This window comes from Charadrius vociferus, unplaced genomic scaffold, assembly GCF_000708025.1.
Source record: "Charadrius vociferus isolate BGI_N301 unplaced genomic scaffold, ASM70802v2 scaffold262, whole genome shotgun sequence".
In the NCBI taxonomy this organism is placed as follows: domain Eukaryota; kingdom Metazoa; phylum Chordata; class Aves; order Charadriiformes; family Charadriidae; genus Charadrius; species Charadrius vociferus.
The window spans coordinates 1,989,743-2,010,717 of NW_009647218.1; the positions used below are offsets into that span (position 1 = coordinate 1,989,743).

The window sequence follows — 20,975 nt, forward strand, 5'->3', positions numbered from 1 at the left end:
TGGATAACAGCTGTTACAGACATCAGCCACAGCATTAAATTTCTCAGTCCCAAATGCAGCAGTTCATACTTTAATTCCGAAGGCTTTTTATTTTATGTGACAAACAAGTAAAGGTAAGAATTCACCTCTCTGTAGCAAGTACAGTTTGAAAATTTAAAAAAAAAAAAAAAAAGCAAAAGCAAAGCAAACTATTATAAAAAGCACACCAAAGAAAGCCATAATTTGACTTCATATTTCAGTAGAAATGTTCTTAATTAATATTATTTCATATCCTTTACTCTTCTCTTCCCAAATGAAAAAAAAACAACAACAACAATAATTGTTTGCCTGTTCCATCCTCTGGCAGACCACTGAGAGATGAATCACCTGGTAGGAATGGGGAGTGATCCCTCCTGCTCTCTTGTCAAATACCACACCTACCTGACTGCAGAAGACGTGGCCACCAAGGTAGACGACTCTGTCCAAATGTAGGAAGGACGGCAGCCGCACTGCACAGACACAGGTGGATGGTGTCCCCGTCACCCTCTCCTCCCTTGTGTGACGTCCTGAACTGAGGGGCTGCCCAACATCGTTCCCTTGGTGTCCACCAATCCTGCTTTGCCTTGAAGAGATCTTAGGTAGTAATTAATGAGAAGGCATGGTAAACCAACAGGTAAGTTGTGAAATATTTTTGAATATATATATATATTTGCAGAGGCACGTGAATTCAAATCCTAACCTCCTCCTTGTAAACAGATGTTTACTTACTGTTCGTTACAAATGATTGCAATTTAGGCTCAAAGAACACGACAGCCAATTGCTGTCGCTGCCCGGTTCTGCCATTTGAAGCAGGACGTTTGGTTGGTGAGAGGATGAGAGGTGCCTGAGCAAACAGCTTTCTAACTTTAGCAGACTTTGTGTCTTTCTGTAGTGAAAGCACAAAGGAGTACGGTGTCAGGAATTCCACGGCTAAAGCAGAAATAATAAAATACACCACAAATCTTGATGTACCTTTTATTACAGAAGAAAGTAGTACCTACGTTTCAACTTGCTCACAGAGGCAACAGTGATGCCCAGTTCAGCCCTAAGTTTCTATCTTTTAAAAATCAAAGGGATTTACTGATCAGAGAAGCAGATCCCAGACAGCATGTCTATACTTGTGCCTCCCTAGACAGCCTGGCAATGCCTTGCAACTTGCCCCACTGAACTTCAATATGTTGAGAAATGAAATCACAGAATCTTTTTTTTTTTTTTTCCCCTCAAGTCTTGATTAAATCAGTGGAAAGTGTTAATGCAAGAGCAAGGATTTCAAGTGACAACTGTTTTTTCAAGCAAGCCCTGCACCATTTAAGTCAGATCATAACCACACTGTTCAAAGCACGGCTGCAAAACTCTGTCGGAATAAACTGGAGTCATTTTACTGCCCATTATGCCAGAGCCACTATTTATGGAATAAATTCACTTTCAGAAACACTATTTTCATACAAACTCACTGAGTGCAGCGTGCAAAATACAGTCAGATCTTTTAAATTCAAAACTTTCTTCTTTGAAACATTAGTGTTAAGATACAAAGCATAAATACATACTTTAAGAAAAAGATAATGGGCTGTCCTACAATGTCCAAAAGCATATGGATTTTTTTTTGCTGTGCACTATACTTTTCACTGCTCTTCAAACACACATCCAATATCTTCCTAGGTAAGAGTATATGGTGTCATTTGCAACGGGTAGTTATGAAACATCTAGGAACGCGTGCATGTCTACACCCATGGAAGAATGTGATAGCTAGACACTTATACAGACATTTTTTTTACTAGGCTAAGCCAGCTACGAGGATTCCTATTTACCACAAAACAGTGAATATTCTTGCACATATTTAGGTACATTCCATGTGTTCACAGGTACCTTTAAAATTATACATAGATTAAAAAAACCAGAAGATGTACATATAATTTCCCTTGTCATTGTGGTGGCACACACAACTTGAATACTGATTTTTTTTCCACAGAAATTCTGAAGCAAACACAAATTGAATTTCAGTGCAAATCAAGGCAAGTAACATTAAGCAACACATGTACTCTAAATGTAGACTTGATATACTCGTATAACATAAAAATACACTATAGCATACATGCCAGAACAGAGCTTTGAGTTTTTCAGGCAGTTCTGTCTGACCCGCGTATCCTGGGTTCATGGTAATAAATACTCCAACTGATGACTTCAACGTAATGTTTTCACCAAGGAATAAAAATCTGTTATAAGAAAGATAACATGACAATTTTACAGTTGGATCAGATGTAAACAACTGCATCATACAAAACCAGCCATCGTGGGTCAGAAGACAAAAGTGCCTCTGGCCTGGATCCAGTCTCACACAATGGCCAAAAACAAACGCCTAGGAAAGTTTATAAGAGCTGAGCAAACAGAGGCATTTCCTCGGTAGGTGCCAGCTTTTAGTAATCGGTGGCTCCTCTGGCTACCACTGAATTTGGAAGGAAAAGACTGGACTGTTAGAGCAACAAAGAATACACACAGCCAAAGCATGTCTACAGGAGGAATCAATTTTTAAAGCCTGTAGAATAAATGAGACCGATAGGGATGTGGTGGGTTTGAAAAGGACAGGAGGCAGCATCGAGTAAAGGAAGGAGAACATGGCACAGTGGAAACACAAGGCCTGTCTCAAAAACACTGGGAAACACTGGAATCCCTGAGACTTCTTGCAAGGTTGAACTCCACCAAACTTCTCACCCCGTACGATACAATGATTTCACATGGTGTGACTTGAACAGGACCAGAGTTTCAATGGCAGAGCTTTAACTGGATTCCTGTAGGGCCAATTCACTCACACCTATTGCTACATTTTGAAGAGGCAGTTATTTTAAGGTAGTATATTACACAGGTGATTCAACGTTCCTGTCTACTCCCTTCACTGCATTTACAAAGGGCTTCAGAGGAACTCTGGAAGAAGATTTTACTAGTTCAGTATTTATAGACTGAAAAAGACAGTAAAGAAGCACTGCTAAAATACTCACCACTTTTTCTTGTTCCTAATTGCATCATGGATAATTTTTACTATACTGCCACCACTGACAGAATTTCTACCAAGATGTGACTGAATTCATCAAAGCATCCCCAAGCTTCTGTCTGGACCAAACCTTTATAGATATTCCTTATAGACTAAAATCAAAAGTGAAAGATATAAGATCTTTTTCTTGAAAGCAACAATATCCAATGAATTCATATGAAAAAGAAATAAAACAACAATTTCCGTACTGCTTAGCAGAACATCTCACCTTGTAATCCATTTGCTCAGAACAGTTGAAGATATACACCATCATACCAAAAGCATGGCCTAGATCTTTGGTGGTCTCTGTTTTATCTGTGCTGGCTGGTCCTACAGGAGCACCGCTCATTGTTAGGTGGAGAGACTAAGCGTGAGTAATATAACACATAAACAAAAAAAAAGTGCTTGTTAGCATTGCCAGGAACATCTACAATGTCAGGAGTTTGTTTGGGGGTTTTTCAAACCTTATGTTTCATGGGAAATTTATTCTGAGTCCACGTTCTCATTATAATTTAATGTTTCATGTGCATGTAAAATCATGATGTGGCACTACTTGGAAAATGCTTATTTTAGATATGAAAACCAATCACATCGACATTTTTCAGCAAGAAGGAATATCTTATCAGTTGTCACACAGGACAAGAAACAGGTTGCTGCAGTTGCCACTTTTCAAGTTTCAAAGACTTGAGCTCCAGAATTGTCCCCCTCAGCTGAGGCTCATAAGCATTAAGCCAGACAGGATTGCTGAGTGCATCATTCTGCATCACCAATTTCGACAAGAAATTCCATTCTGGAGCGAAAACATTTCCAGAAAAAAGCTTCATTGTATGTGGTGTGAAAAAAATACTGGTTTGGACCTTCACACGTGAAAAGAAAAATACTCTTTTGCTGAAAACTCCTGATTAACCATGGTATAGATCCGCTCATATTCTTCTTCAGACTAGACACTGAATGTACACATTAAGTTATGCAAGAAATATTTCAGTTATTTTAAAAATAATGGACATTAAGATCATACCTTGGCTTCAGTATGCACACTTACCTACACACACGCTCAAAGATATTGTCTTAATAACCTTATAAAATCCATATAAGGCATGAAAGAACACTGAACTTCTACGACACGTTTAACTTTTTATTCACTGAAACAGATAAAGCAGACACTGTTATCAGTAGCAGTCATTACCTGTCAGTCAAAGGTGTAATAATGAGCCAAGGGGTATTTCCCAAGTACTCATAAAAGTACTGAAGCTGAGCATCGCAAGTGTGGCAAAACAGTGTTCCTGGGTGTCATCCCATCTGTGGGGTGGCTGTGGCAGCCAAGGAAAACCTCAGGAACTGGTGACCTAAAAAGCCATTGCAGAGCCATTCTGCCAGGTGGGAGCTGAAAGAAATGCGACCCATCACAAAGCTACAGCTGTCATCACTAGTTTTCACACCTCAACTTACGAATAATAACTACTACAACCAATTATAAAGGATTAGGCGCACCTCGAGGCATTTGTGCTTTTATACAGATGCAAATGTAATATGAGATCTTTTAAATAGAGCTATTACAGCAGAACATATCGCCACTTACTAAGCCAAGACCTCTCCTTACAAACAATGCTGTCTTTGCCTGGGAGCAGAAATTACTTTGACCAGAATGAGTTTCATTTTACTCCTCAAGCCTTGTTTCTTCTTGTCTTAATGCCATGCTAGAAACCCATTTTATTTCTGATTCTCAGGAGGTCAGTAGGAAAATGAGAATCCTTTCCCATTTCACTCCCCATCCAGTGAAAAGTTTCGTGCATTAAAACCAGCGACATGTGCCAGCCAGCTTAGTTTTACCTGAACAAAGTCATCCACAGAGAGAGCACTTCAGTTTAAATAAACACTCAAAACTGTTATTATATGCACTTATAAAGAGTCACCACAGGAGAGTAGCGCCTTGCTCTAGAGACACACATGTATGCCTCTAAAAGGAGAGCAAAACACACCGTGAACAATGGAAGACGGAATAATTAAAAGCAGAAAAACTGAAGACATTTGGAAAAATCCCTCAGGTTGCCCAAGGATTGTCTGCACTCAGTTTTGTGATCTGAAATTTAAAGGAAATATTTTGTTGCTCACAGAAAACCTACTACAATATTGAACAGCTCCCAGAAGCAGGGTAAAAGTTGACACCTGACTTTTCTTCAGGAAAATTTTAAATTCACAGGGCAATAGCTGACAAGAACATAGACACGGCACACAGCTCTGAATCAGGATGTCTGCATAACTACTACGCCTTCTGCTCCCTTGTGCCCAATGCAGATCCAGACCCAAACTCGACTTAGGTACTATTAATTCTTTTCAAATCCACTAAAACTGTGAATGTAAAATATAGTTGATCCAAACACAGGCCATCTGAGCCTCAAGGCTTGCTACTATATCTCTAGCATGAACATCTATAGTGCAAATGGTCATGATTTTCCATCAATCACCCAAGGAAAGTTCTCCAAGCAGCACAGTAATGACAGCATTTAGCTGAATGACCTGAAAAGATTTAGGTAACCATCTAAGATCAGATGGAACCCAGTATCGTCTACTGTTATTGCTACTCGAAATTAGATCTGCCTACACCATGAATTAAATCACAACAAAAACTAGCTTGTACGTACAAATGTACTGATATTAAACCTCAGGTGCCAGAATAAATCCTGGTTTAAACAAACATTTCAATTGCCTCCAAGACAATGACAATCCACAAATACCGAACGTGGCCAAGGCAGGGTAGGAAGAATGGAAGGAGGAAGAGATTTACATGAGGTTGAATTGGTAAATTTTGAGGTTACTATCTCCATAGAGATATGCAACAGACTCCACAAAACTTGTGGAACTAACTGCTTGAGAACATTTATTGCCAAACTGTTTGAAAATACACCTTAGGAAAGATGACATTTTAAAAACAGGCGAAGTAACGAAGGGAAGATTACAAAATATGATATGAATTTATTATACAGAGTTATATAGTAGAAACACCCTATGGAATTTTTCAGGTTTCAATAGGAAAGAAAGGTGTAGACAGCTAGTGCATGCAATTTTAAGGAGGCAAATATAACTAACTTTAATAGAAAGATATAGTTTATTGGTTAGCTAGTGTGAGACAGAACTATGCTTGTACATGTTTTAAAACTCCAGCTTAAAAATGGGCAGTGAATTAGTAAGAACTCAAACACTACACTTTCTCTATTATTTTTATATAATAGACAAAAACACCTACTGGAGCTGTTTTTACTAAGACAGAGTTAAAGCCCTAGAATGTAATACTCCATGCAAACAAGTTGTTTGAGAATCATTGTCTATGCCCTAATAGATTTTGAAAATGATTACAACAAAAATATAACCAGCAGGTAATTTCACCAGGCTTCGTATTTTTTTGTATCATACCATCAATAGCAACGTTTTGAATGGAATTGTCAGGCATACTGAAATATTTCTGGCACCTTCCTCTAAACGCACCCAACGCTCCACCTCTTTACGGCAGTGAGCTTCCATCTGCAGAGAAGTCCAGATGATCTTTCCTAGTCCATCCTTTTACAGCAGAATCAGTCCAAAGTCCCCACCAGGTTACGCCATCGGGAAGCAGCAACAGCATAAGACAGTGGTCTGCTCTGCTTGCAAAGTGACCATAGAAACACAGCCTGCCTGGGTCACATGGAGCTTCGTCATGGATCCGTCTCTGCTTTTCACAGAAGCTAGCAGAGATTTTTTTTCTTTAAAAAAAAAAAAAACAACAACAAAAACCCCAAAACCAACAAAAGGCATGTAAAAAACGAGTCCAGGAGATGGATATCCTGGGAATGTATGGCACAATTTGGCACAGACACATCAGCCAGAATCCACTGAGCAAAAAAAAACCCAAACTCAACAACCCAACAAAACCAAACCCTCAAAACCACACCGCCTATTTTATCATTATATTTAACAGTAATGAACTCGACTGATATTTGGCTAACCCTTCATTTGACTTTATTTTGTTACACTTCAATCATTCTGTAGCCAAAAGTTCCATATTTTAAACTGTACACTGTGTGAAAGTACTTCTTTTGTTTAAAGTCTGTTACTTAATGGCTTCAGGTAGTGCCTATTAAAGGTCTTGTATTATGAGAAACGGAAAACAAAGATTAATCTTTATCCACCTCTATCAGATTTCCCCCCCCTCCTTAGAAGTCTCCTTCCTATTTCATATTTCCCTTCGGCAGATTTTCTAGGTTGGAAAAGAAAACCAAAACTACTTAAAGTTTTCACAAAGAGCAGCAATACTCACACTAGAACAGAAACATTCAAAAGAAGCTGGAGGCAACCAAGGGTGAAGAAAAAAAAAAAAAAGGTCAAACTACAGAAGGTACCCTTCTGAAGTGGGACTAAAACAAAAAATACTAGAAGTAAACTGTTTGGTTTGACACAAATAAAACAAACAGTTTTGGCTTCCTTACAGAAATACAGGCATTTGGAATTTTTATATGTACTGGTTGCATACTCTGTTCTTGTCATACCATCATGGTTGATGTTTGGCAGTATCTTTGCTTTTACCTTTCATCTCAGTTCCGAATAAACCTACAGAAACCCCAGTAATTAAGATGTGATAACAATGCCCACGAGAAAACAGAAATGGAAGCAAAAGTTGTATTATTTTTTTCATTAGGTGCTGATAGCAGCTAATTTACTACAGGACTAAAATTACTAGATATGCCACTCATCTCTTTTTATGAGACCATTCTCACTCTGTACTTATTTTCACTGCATTAAACAAAAAGAAGATATCCATACCCACTTCTTGCGGCAATCCTTCAGGGCTGATGCCAAGCCCTCTTCTAGCCTGCCGAATGCCATTGCAACATCTGAAACCCACCAGATTTGTGAACCATTAAGTGCAACCTGGGCTGGGTAGTCAAAACCCCACTGTTCTCTCTGCTTCCCCTCATAGGCCGGTATCGTCTCCATGATGTGGAGATGCACTGTTTGGTGTACAGTTTCCTCAGGGTGTTGCAACCAAGACTCTACCTTTTGGAGCAAAAAACCCAAACATGCATAAATTTATGCATGTAACAGAAATGGTACCAATATAGGAAGCTCATCTCATTAATCTTTACAAAGATTTACAAACTTGAACTGAGAGTGGTTTGTGGGTTTTTTTCCTTCCATTTTCTCTCTCCTACTGCCTCTTCAGTAGGATTTAGTTCAGAGGAGCCCTTCCCAATTACTGAGATACCAGACATTGGTTTGGTTTACATATCCATTTGGTTTACATATCCATTTGACTTAAACACACAGACATACTGTCTTAGAGCTCCAAATACGAAAGTCTGAAGTTTTACCCTGTGTCTGCAGAACAACAAACACAGACAACACAGTCTTTCCTATGTCTCTATGCACTCAAATGTAGCCGTATCTTGCAGAAACTATCTCCAAGAGGCAAGCTGCATATATTTGCCCATTCAGTCTGGGGCCTCCCTGCTGAGGCAATCAATCATTAGAACCACATGCAACATTGATTTTATGCAATGTGAATGCTTATCCATTCAGCGCTGTTCTGAGAACAATAAGTTATTGTCTCAGAAGCTGCTGATGTGTTCTTTCTGGCCTACCACTACCCAGTTAGCACGCATACTGGCTGGCCAATTAGCAAATACGAGGTTCAAAACCAGCTAAAACCCTGTTCGGCTGATAGGGGACATGGGAGAGAGCTGGAGGTCTGGAGAGGCGTGTGCTAAAGGATAAGAGAGGAAGGGATCTGAAAGTATAATGGAAGATGAAATAGAAGAGCAGAAGAGAGGAAGTATGAGAAATGCAACATTCAACCATAGGCTTCATCAGTTCTATGGGTTTTAGTACATTTTTTTTTTTCATTGCTCTTTAAGACTTAACTCGCTACACTTAGAAAAACCAACTTACATACAAGGGGTAGCTAGAAAATTTATTAAATTATTAGTTTATTACACAGTTTTGGGCCACAAAATGTTTTGAAATTTGGAAAAATGGTTCAAAGGCATTTTTATTATTATTTTTTTTTCTAAATTTACATTTTAAAAAGCAGTATTTCATGCCATTGAAAGTGTCTATTTAAACTACATCCCAAACAGGGCAAAATCTGTGAAGGAAATTTCACATAACTCAGCATACCTGACCACTGCATCCACACCCTTCGTAGAAGGCAACACGCTCCTCCCCTCTGCTGTACATCTCAAGGGCAATATTCACAGATTCCTCTACGTTGTCTTGAAAATTAACATCAGCAATGTTGTCAAAAAGTTTGATAGGATGTGATGGGTCACCTGCACCCCAAAATACCAGACATATAAGAAAACCATTTACTTTTGATTTGTGTCAATCACACTACTTTACGGCATTTTTCTATTAAAGTGGATGAGTACCATTTGTTATACACAGTAAGATTTTGTGGTTCGGCAAAATTCAACACAGTTTTTAGCAACTAACTGGGTAACATGAAGTCTTTGCACTAATCTTACTACTGTGTTTCTTACTCTAATGCTGTCAGCACATAGTCTTCCATTGACCTTAGCAGGTAAGATGCACTGAATCACCAGGTGATTAATCAACATTTCATTCTTAAGTTTTAAAGACAATAAAAAAATTAAAACCCAGTTTTTTCCACCGTATTAGAACACTTGTGCCAACTGAACAAATAATAAGAGTACTTCTGATTTCCCTGGTGGTGCAAACTGACAAGGCGATGTTATCTGACTGTCGCACGATCACTACACAGGAGATTTTTATGGGAAAAGCTGGGGGGAAAATGGTCACAGCTAAAGTAGTGGCTAGAGTTAATTATTGTCAGTTATCAGAAGAGTCTGAAGGACAAAGATGTCTCAATATAAAACTGAGAAGTCTTGAAATTGTGATTTATTATGGCTAGTGCTTATTTCACAAATTGTCGATTCAGGTGTAAATGCCTTGTGTAACTACACACCTCTCCAAAGACCATGGGGGTTGAAGATTACCGTCTTCAGCACACTCTACGCTTGACAACCAGAAGGGAAGAATTGTTTGGTCGCTCTTCTTACATGTGGCATAGAGCAATGCATGGATGAAACAACTCACTGAGATTTAGTTCTGTGAAGAAGCTACGAGACTCTGTCATCATCTCTGAAAAGGCAGTGCTCAAGCCTCACAAGCCCTTCATCCTCTTGGAAAGTATCAGTTCTCCTGCTACATGTCACATCACATCTAAAAAGGCTTCACCTGAGACACACCAATAACTGTAGCACTCAGAGAATTAATGGCCCTGGCAGGATAGTCACTGAGGCCAGGAGTATCATCTGGCATGTAGATAACATAGTATAAAGCTTCTGAAATACGTCAAAGTGCCTGCATTTTTATACAAATTGGTCTCAAAGTGTCACAAAACCTAGCAGATTATTATTCAAGGGAGGAAAACAGAAGGACAGCTACAACAACATTCCTCGTACAATGGTCAGCAGCTCAGTCAGTAACAGCCTAACAGAGACTATAGACCTTTCAGTCTTACTTATCATCACCACGCATAGCCTGCCTGAAATTTGATCAATCCATGCCACAAAGAGAATAGATTTGATGATCTCATTGACCTTTTCGCTTTCTAATTCCTGCAAACCTACAATCCCCAAATCCAAATAAATGCAAATTGCACACGGCTAACTTTCCAGCAAGACAGCACAGGATTTGTAACACTTCTCAGAATGATGGTTTCACCTCTCCTTGCTGAACACCTTGTACTTGTCCTAGCTGGGGGAAAAATGTTTACTACCTTCCTTACACAAAGTGTTCCTATTTGTAAAGTAAATTAACACTCAGAAACAAAGGTGCAGTTCTACGCTACTATCATGTACTACTACTACTACTACTCACATGGCTAGCTGGAAAACTTGTTTTTCTGTAGACAAAATGAAGTACAATACCATGCAAGGAGGTTCACCTGTTTGGGCTGTGTTCCTTTTGAAAGGATGTCTAGCAAGTCTGCTGAAGAAACAAAACAGAAATGAGGAAAAGCAATGCACTTGGTTTCTAAATATTCAGCCAGAGCTTTTTCACAAAGAGAAAGTCTGAAAAGAAGACAGACTTTAATGACACATGCATTTAATCACCCTAACACCAAGAATTACCTCCCAGTTAGAGAAGAAATCAGACCAAACAGTAAAACAGAACAATACAATCCACTTTTAATTTAAAGTGGTAACAATGAATACAGCTGTAAGGAACAAAGAAGGTGAGAAACCTTACACGTTTCCTTTCTAGAAACTGAAACAGAACGTGCTCTTTTTATTCATTCCGACCAAGGAACCCAAGAGGACTTGTGCCAGAAAAGTCCCTGAAAAGATACGTTTGGCTAAGCAGAAACTCCCCTTCAACCTTCCAGAGTCCAGCCTTAGAAAGTAAGGGACAAGAACAAAAATTTCTTACTTGACAGGGCACTTATTTGCAGATAAAAAAATAAATAACAAAAAAACCCAACCCAAAAGCTAAGAACCAGACTAATAGTGGAGAAAGGTAACCACTTCTCTTAAGATGCACACGTTTTCTTTTATGTATGAATGACACCATCATGTGTTTTCATGTTTGTTATTGACACAAAAAGTATTAAGAGTCAAAATACTCAATTACATGCCTATCTGGAGAAGAAAAAAAGCCCCACATTTATTTATGTGTGTTTGATGCACTTCAGCTATTAGCTTGGTATCTCTCATAACAAAAGTGACATAGCAAAAAACGGGTTTGTGGGCTGTTTTGGGTGGGTTTTTTTATTGTTTGGTTTTGTTTTTTTTATTTCTTTTTAAACTTCCTACAACCTTTTTCTGCAAGGAGAAACAGGCTGTGACTCCAAACGTCGCTGTCCCTACAGGCAAGAAGAGTGAATGTCAGTTGGAAGTTCACGGCAGACCTTTAAGTGTGTTGAAGGAGGTACCTTTGCTGTACACAATTCCCTATCTCCTTTTCTAAGTCTGAAAGGAAGACACCCAGCTCCCAGGTTGTGGATGGGGAGGAAATGAATTTGATCCAAACTGAAGATATTTTTAAGACCTTTGACAATTTTCACATCATGTAATTCATTAATAATGAACCAACGCCTCAAACATAACCGACCATATAAAAAGCACTGAAAGTCCAATATGTCAAATAGAAACAAATGACAAAAATATTATCATCAGATCATCTCATGCCTATACAAAAAGGAAATGTGACTTTACAGCTCTCATTTCCTGACTGTTCCAGAATTACACTTTAGAACAATTAACAATCATACTGGAAATTTTACCTGTGCTGCAAAGCTTCAGATTTTCCATACAGCTTTGGCTTGGTTGCACCTTCCATCACATTTTTTATGTTTGCTCTGTCACTCACCAACCACTGTACAGAAGTGCAAGGAAGTTATTGCAACATGTGGAATTCCCCTCAGATTTTTTTTCTATTTCATACCGTTTGTTATACTGGGACAAGGAAAGCACCGGGGAAGAGAGCTGCAAGAAAGCACCTCATCAGTGTGCTTTTAGGTTCTATTTCTTAAACAGCAAATGAAAAAAAAAAAATCCACAAACACCTATTTTGACAGTGTTTAGACTGAACATGAAGGAAATGTAAAATGAACAGATAGAACTGCACTGGAGGAAAGCAAATACCACTAATTATACTATTAGATCTCTTCTAAGAAGATAAAAATGACAGATCGTAAGAGAAGCATAAACTTGTACAATAATTCTGCTCATGTGTGCAAGCCTAATTCCTTTTTCAACATGGACCATGAAGAAACTCGTGCATGTTAAGCATCATGAATAATTTCATCATTCTTAACAGGGTTCTCAACTCATACAAAGGTGTGAATATAGATATTATCTTTTTGGGGCATATATTTAGACATGGTGCTGCCCACATTGTTTAAATTGCAGACTTAAACCAATTAGAGTTTTCTTAGAAATTTTAAACGTAGAACCTCCTTATAGAACATTATCATACCTTAGCTTTTCAGAACTGTACACAATGAGAACTTTCCCTTGCATACATGGATTGAATTATAAATATATTGATCACACACAAGTCATCCTCTTTACTAAGCAAGGGTTCAGTGACTTTTTTTGGTCAGAACGAACAATTAAGACATGATATTTTGTGCAAGATCAAATGTTTACATTGATTGCTGTAATTAACTTTGGCCAATAATAAGTAAGGGACCATAAACTTGTATTTCAGCTGTCACTGTCCTAAATGATACGGCAAGATTTCTGTAACTCAGAAGTATTGTATTTCTATGTGACTCCAGGAGGTTAAAAAGCTAACTAAGCGCAAACAAAAGAAGATCTTAAAGTCATGACCTGCAGAACTTTATAAGAAATCATGTTTTGTGGCAATGCATCAACCAGCAGTTGCCAGTCCACACAAAAGGAAAACAAGGCAAATAATTAATTAAATTTTAATTATAAAGAATGCAAAATCCACTTCTGATATTCTCCCAAGTAAGACCAAGATTCTTGTAATAACGTTAATCCAGTGGGTTAGAAACAAGCTTATCAAAGAAAGACTCAAACTAAATTGTCAATATGGTATTATTTAAAAAATATACTTAATTACCCACTCTAAATAATTCAAATGCAAGATATAAATGGACATAAAACACTAACTCTACTAGCTTTGAATTTTCTACTGATTTCATCAAATCTCTGCATCTTCAGGTATCTGGCTTCTGATATCTTCAGAGCCAGCAAAAATACTTTCTAGATGAGACCATGTGCATTGAACTTCCATCCAAATGGAAATGACAGAATATGCCATGTTTAAATTATTTTGCCAACCTTTCACTCCTTAGTGAAATATGCCACCTATTTACTTTTCAGAATCATTTGCAGCTGAACCTAGAAAAACTTCACTAATCAAAATAATTTATCAAACAGAGGAACTAGAGCTAATAAGAGTTTAACAAATTCTCCCGTAACTTGTTATTATCGCATATCATATCAGAAGACATCTTTAAACACTGCAAATGGACAGCATATTATTAAATGATTTAAAAAAAATAAATCTAAGAAAGTATAAGCTTAGAAAGCTGTAATTTTGTAAACTCCTACATGGAGGCAGGAATATTTTTAGAGTATGTACAGTTACATATCATGCATATAATTTCCCAGGACTAACATCTGGAGAAAACATAACTCTGCAATAAAGATTCAGGAAAAAAGTGTTAACTACCCAAGTGTATTAAGGGAGTGAACAATATTGATATACTAATAGTATTTCTATTAATAAAATCCTTACTTGATTGTTATCTAAAGTTTCAAGCCGCTGTTCACCTGACTTTATTAAAGGAGATCCATTCCTGTGATGCTCTTTGTAAGAAAATTCCATGGCAGCCCATGTTTGGCTGATTCCTGCCAAAATCTGGGAACAAGAAGAGTGGTAATAACATCTTCCTACACATATCACATTTCATATTTTGAGTTAAGAGCTTTTAATTAAATTACATTTAATTCACCGTGATGGTAAACTATACCACAGACAACAAGTGAGTTTCACTAGGCTGTGAATTTTGCTCCCTAGGTAAGTCACAGGAAAATATTCACTTCTATAATTAATTTCTTGAAACAAAACTTCATCAAACAAATAGCTTGTTACATACTATTTTGCAAAAACAGAAGGAAAAAACAGCCCAGCCACTTCTCACCTTTTCAGTACCCAACTCTTTCACAGCATTGTCAACTATACTTTGGACTTCATCTTCTACTTTATGAAGCTGGAGTCCCAGAGGGTCTGTCAAGGTAGCATCTTCCGCTAGTAAAAGCCTGACCTATAAAGCAAAGAGACAGCAGAGAGCTAAATAAGTAAATGAATAAGAAAAATCAGACACAAGCATACAACAAACTGTTCAAATGGAATCCAAGTTAAAAACAATGAAATTATTCACTAGAAAACTCTAGATACTGGATATACTTTCAGGTTTGCACCAGAACTGTAAACTTGATCTGCCTAGATGAAATATTTCTTGATGCTGTTACTGGTTTTCGTTGATTCATCTTGTACTGTGACATATTGTGCATCATAACACTAAAAGGCATGTTTATTTACACAGCTGCCATTGAAATTGATGTAAGCTACAGAAACAGTATTTGCACACTACAAATTTTGGGGAGCGGTGGGGTTATTTACCATATTTTGTTACAGCTTTGTAAAGCATAAATTAAAAAAAAAAATTAAAATTTTAATCAAGGCTTGGTTTTGAAAAGACAACAGTTGATAACTTTTTTATTTTTTGTTAAAAAAATTACAAAAGTTTTGTGCTAGGTCTGTTTAGGACCTTTCTGCATTAACAATAATTTAAAAGATGCTTTTATTAAAACTGTATGTGAAAAATGGCTGGTATATTAGAATAGACTAGAAACATTCTATTATGCTCACTCTCCTGTGTTTTTCTTTCAGCATATCAGTTTTCTTCATTTTAAAAATGACTGAAAATTGAACTTCAATTTTTTTTCCAGAATGGTTAAAAAAAAATTTATTCAAATTTTTAAAACCAACAACTGGTCCATGTTATACACTAGGAACCAAACCACTGGGATTCTCTTTGAGAAATTAAAATAACTACTTTTTTGTTGTTGTTGTTCATATGACCTTCTTTGGTTTTCCAGCTATATGATCAACAGTTGGGTAAAACATATACATCTCTCCCCCTTCTGACACCATACTTTTTTTTTTTAAACTATTGTCAGGTCAGCAGTCTCCCTGTGTACTATTTTTTTTAAAAAAATTACTACTAGGCTGATATTTCAGGTGGCCTTTCTTTCCTTACCCATTTCCCTCTGCCCATCATTTCGTCTGTTCACTATTAAGAAACATTCTCTTTTGCTATCCAGGAATGTATCTAGCCACATTGCTTGTTTTTCTTATAAATATTTGATAGAAATTATTACTGGGAAGTATTCTCCCAACCCAGACAAGACAGAGAACCTTTCAAGCTTAGTGCTATTTTCAGGCTCCGCAGGGAGACAGCCAGGTATGGAAGAACCCTGTCATTTAGCAAGCCAGGTCTGCCTTCAGACATTTGGGTCCTTTTGTCTGAGCAGAGACCACAAATTTACTTCTCAACCCACAAGATACCTTTGTCTGAAACCTAAACCTCCGCTCCACTTACACGTTGAATAGTTGGCAGCAGTGGCTCTACAACACGCCTGATGGTACTGCTGCATTTATAGGTAGAGCATAAAAGACCATCACTGGGGTTTCTTTGGCTGAATACTTACTCTTGTCACCTCCATGACCTGGTACCAGCGTCTTTCTCTGACTGCAGGATTTGACAACTCCAATATTGTTCTCAGCAATGACATCAGATTCTTCATCTTTAACTCCAAGTCCCTATATACGTCCCAGGAGCGAACTTTTTTATCCAAAGACTGCATTTCCTAAGGAATAGGATTAAAATAATTGTAATAATTACTTGCCATGACCAGCCACCTTGTTGATAACTTTAAGAAACATTTAGGAGGTTTGTCAGAAAACTCTATTTTCCTGTTTCACATGTGCATGTGTGGGAGAGCTGTAGTTGGCACAAGTCTAGGAAAGATTTTATTAGGGTCATTGGTTTACGTGGCAGATAAAGCAAAGGCTCTGGAAATGTACTTTCCAGTATGGCACTTTAAGTAATGTAAGTGTATTAACACTGCATTTACACAGTGATTCTGTGATTACAGTTGGACCTGAGCCATTTACTTTACCACAGCCCTGACGATTAAAGTCTAGTTTTATTATTAATTATTTCACTGCAGATAAAAGTATTCATAAATTTAATACATTTAAAGCCACCATTCAGAAGGGTAAGGGAGACTGCCTATAGTCTGGGGGCCTTTGCTGCTACTTTTGCTTCATACTTCCCTTGTCCCTTTGGAACTGTCTTCTGCAGGGCTACCATCAACAAAACGCTGCGTATACTTCAAGCAAAGGAAGTGCCCTCCCTTTAAAAATGAGCATCTTTGCTGCAACTCCCAACACTCTAGAGCTATGTCTAAGAGCAGAGCAGATAAATCCCTGCAAATTCCACCCGTCTCTAAAAATAATGACTTTCTTCTGTCATAAAACCCCACCTTCTTTATTCTTTCACATACTGCCTCAATTCAGATCAGTGACAGCACGGTTTGACCACGTACGTCCACAGGGACTGGAAACTTACCCTGAAGAGTAAAGTTTTAAAGAAAAGCCCCCAAAACAACCCATGTTCCAGTACATTCAGTTTGGACACGAGTAACAAATCCACTGAAACGTCATAGAGGGTGGGAAGAGTGAGGAAGGGGTGGCACTGAGACAGATAAATTGCAGAAAGAGACAGCTATGGATCCTGCCTTGACAAACCTTCTGAGCTCCACATCCCATCTGTTCCACATTAATCTGTCTCCACTGGGTTTTAGCCCGATCATCAATGCTGCTCTGAAACAGAACGTACAGATAAAAGTGTCAACAACATTTGGTAAAGACAAGCTTCTGCTATATAACAGATGAATGGATGCAGGGGAAAGCCCATCACACCGCAATAGCTCCTGGACCTTATTTTTTTCCAACCCTCCACCACCACTACCTGGAAAGCATACAAAATAATCTATCTGCTCAAAATTCAACCCAAAAGCCAAGCATTTAAACAGTTTCAATACTTCCGTTTCTGAGAGGTACACATACATACCATTCTTGCGCTATTAAACACACACCTATACCCACTGATAATATACAGATGCACCTGGGAGACGTGGGGGAAACTGCCCTCCACACCCTCCTGGCAAAACAACTGCTAGGCAAACAATAACGGAAAGAAAATCTAGCACATATATTTTTAACCTTGCCTACCAAAAACACCTTCTTCAGGTAAACAGAACTTTACAAGGCTGATTTCCCATACAAGTCTGCACACTGACTTTCCTGGACTCTTGCTTCCAGCCATCTACAGCTTTCCAGAGTACAATCCTCAGTTCTGAAGTGGAATTTTCTGGCTTTCTGAATTTTTACTCAATTATTTTAGTTATTCAAGGTAGTTACTGGTATTAAAAAAAGCTCAAAAGGAAACTACAACTGTTGTTTCACTTTGGGATTATCTTGAAATCAGTTAACTTGAGAACACAGGGATATTTTTACTCTGGGTATCGTAAAATGCAGCAACTATAATTTCAAGAACAAAAGGAATATGAAAATCTTCAGTATTTTATTTTTTTTAAAAATCAAAACTATAAGCACTTCTAGGAACAAATTAAGAGTATAACACCCAGAATATATTCTAACTTTATAATACCTTTTAAAAAAAGATCATCTTACATTAATATAAACACTAACATCCCAAAGTCTCTTAGGCAGCTGCACTTCTTTTCCACATTGTTTCCTTTGCTTGTAGTCTGGAATAGCTACTTCAAATAGTTTTGCAGATTCCTGCATTAGTAATATTTCCTTTTCTACCATCTCAAGGTCTTGATTTGCCTTAAAGAGGAAAAAAGCATTCAATAAAGTACAGTTATAGGGTATAATAAGCTTATCTAAACCTGGCAGTGAAATGTATACAACCTGTATACCTGATTCAATATAAGAAAAGCTGAGAGCTGTTACTGCAAAGAAGTTAAAAAGCTACATTTGCATTGTCTATGAAAGCACCCAAAAGGCATACCAAGCACTCTACGTTTGAACCATAAAAAGAAAAACTGCAGGCGATTCTCTTGACTTATTAAATCACTTCTCCTTACTTTAAAGTTGTATAAATGCTAACAAAGTTCCTTCACTATGTTTTAAAAAGATGCACTAAATATTCCACTATTGACTACTCCTTTCAAGAGCACATTATGGTGACTTTTTAAAAGAACATGAATAAAGAACATGTGCAAGAATTGTGAACTTATTTTATCAGCAAGCATATGCACCAGTGGAAGAGAAACAAGGGAAACTTAGATTTGGTGGTGACTTTTAAAATTTAGCCCTTGATATTTAACTGTTATAATTCTAACAGCTTCTTAAAAACAAACAAACAAACAAACAAAAACCAAACAAAAAACCCCACCCCAACCCACAAACCACAAATATTTTGATATGTACATCAAAATATCACTACATTTAGTACTGAAAGATAAAAAGCAAATATGCATTTTCAGCATCAAACTGAAAGGAAGCTTCCATTGTAAATCTTTCTCTGAATTCGACCTGCTTCCCCTGACAAAACACGGGTAATGACACCTGTCACTCATCATGTTCTCATAAAAAAAAACCCCACAGATAAAAAAAGACTGATCACTGAATCTAATGTACATCAGATTAAGTGCATTTCCTTCTGATAACTGCAGCCTTAGATGCCTGAAGAGGACTTACTTTGCTCTTTATTGACACAGCTCTCTTCTTAACAACATTCTGTTTTCCAGCCAATTCCTATTTAACAGAGAAAAAAATACCTTGGAGGAAAAATATCACACACAGCAGAAGTATGTCAATTAAATTTGTACATTAACAGTGAGGATACCCCAACATCTGCCTATAAATAGGAAATTATAGTGGTGGATTTATTTAACCACAAACTATACTCTGTGTCACAGTTTTTACTAGAATTTTTGTCAACTGTGAAATAATTACTTTTATGGATCATTGGTAATCATAAACTACTTGAACCTAATGAACTCAGTTATTTTATGTATGATCACGTAAAACTTGTTTCACAATTACTGGGGAATCTTCCACACAGTAAAATAGAGAGCTCCACTCCTGCTGCCTTAATACTTAACGTATTTTCAAGTATATAAAGCTGAACTGGAAATAGCTTTCTCATTCAACAAACCTCCCAGAGATCTCTAGAAAAACCAGTCACTAAACCATTCAGAAAAACCCGTTCCATCACGATGACAAAAAAATACCTTGATAGATTTTTTTTTTTTGGCCTGTCAAAAGAAAGTACAAGAAAGAGAAGCCTGAAGCCAAGTCAATTCAAAGTAACTAGAAGACTAGTTTAGGGTATACATCAAAAATCCTACATTTATTTTCCCAGCCAACCCCTTGATCTGGTTTGGACCAGACAGACACAGAAACAGAAATTCCACTGTTGACTGGAAAATTCACTGGCATGGGTGAGTTTGCATTTTGAACCACCTTTCAAAAATTTCTGAGTCTTCAAAGTTGCTTATCTGAACATAAAGATTTTCACAGATGTCAAATAGAGCAGAAGAGAGAGAAATAAATGAAATCAATCAAGTTCGAAGGCAAAGAAATAAACGCATATGCTCCTCCAACTTCCCCCCCGCACTAAATAGCCAATTACTAAGACTAGTGGTTTTCTTGCCTGCTCTTTAAACAGTTTAATAGTGGGAGGCTGTTGAGAGACTTCATCAGTAAGAGGCATCTTTGTGGATTCCAAACCACGACCACAGAGAAGGAATTGCTTCATGAACTCAGACCTGTTCTCCAGCCAGAGATGCATCGCTACCAAGAGATCTCCTGTCCTCCAGGGCCTTGTTGGTAACATTTGCCACTCTCTCCATAATCTCCTGCCTGATTTCAGACAGATCAAACATGTCCATATCATTCTAGGCATCAAAAGAAAAGCTTTGTTATTTCAGTCAGTGAGACACTAATACCAATTGGTTAAATTTACATGCAGATGAAAGACTGGAATTCCACCCCGTTTCCCCAGAGATCTATGAACAAGAAAAATTACAATTCACTCAGCTGTTCCTACTTTGGGTTTACATTTCGTTACATGAACACATGAAACCAAACTGAATGCATATCCTTTGCAAATTTTTCAAAGCTGAATTTTTCATGGACTATGTATCATTTTGATCACCAGTTTAGTGGATACTCCTTAACTTGTCTAAGAGATTAAGTTTCCACTATGTGCAGATTTACAGACTTCACCATGGCACCCAAGGTGGAAGCCCACAGCATAGGAACAGAGAAATAAATACTCAGCTAACCTAAATTAGCT

General features: G+C 37.6%; 1 protein-coding gene across 1 annotated transcript in view; it reads right to left on the reverse strand.

Annotated features, from left to right (window-relative positions):
• The window catches only part of DNAH11 (dynein, axonemal, heavy chain 11), a 142,960-nt gene that overhangs the window by 119,569 nt on the left and 2,416 nt on the right, over positions 1–20,975 (reverse strand). The window contains 24 exon segments of the mRNA XM_009879580.1: positions 2,115–2,231; positions 3,012–3,054; positions 3,057–3,156; positions 3,273–3,429; positions 4,230–4,317; positions 4,320–4,389; positions 5,429–5,560; positions 7,838–8,071; positions 9,191–9,325; positions 9,328–9,342; positions 10,983–11,109; positions 12,321–12,412; positions 13,687–13,717; positions 13,719–13,857; positions 13,860–13,908; positions 14,309–14,431; positions 14,715–14,837; positions 16,288–16,446; positions 17,380–17,406; positions 17,408–17,464; positions 18,338–18,507; positions 19,141–19,216; positions 20,331–20,469; positions 20,471–20,574. Of these exon segments, the coding sequence (XP_009877882.1) occupies positions 2,115–2,231; positions 3,012–3,054; positions 3,057–3,156; positions 3,273–3,429; positions 4,230–4,317; positions 4,320–4,389; positions 5,429–5,560; positions 7,838–8,071; positions 9,191–9,325; positions 9,328–9,342; positions 10,983–11,109; positions 12,321–12,412; positions 13,687–13,717; positions 13,719–13,857; positions 13,860–13,908; positions 14,309–14,431; positions 14,715–14,837; positions 16,288–16,446; positions 17,380–17,406; positions 17,408–17,464; positions 18,338–18,507; positions 19,141–19,216; positions 20,331–20,469; positions 20,471–20,574 (2,507 nt within the window).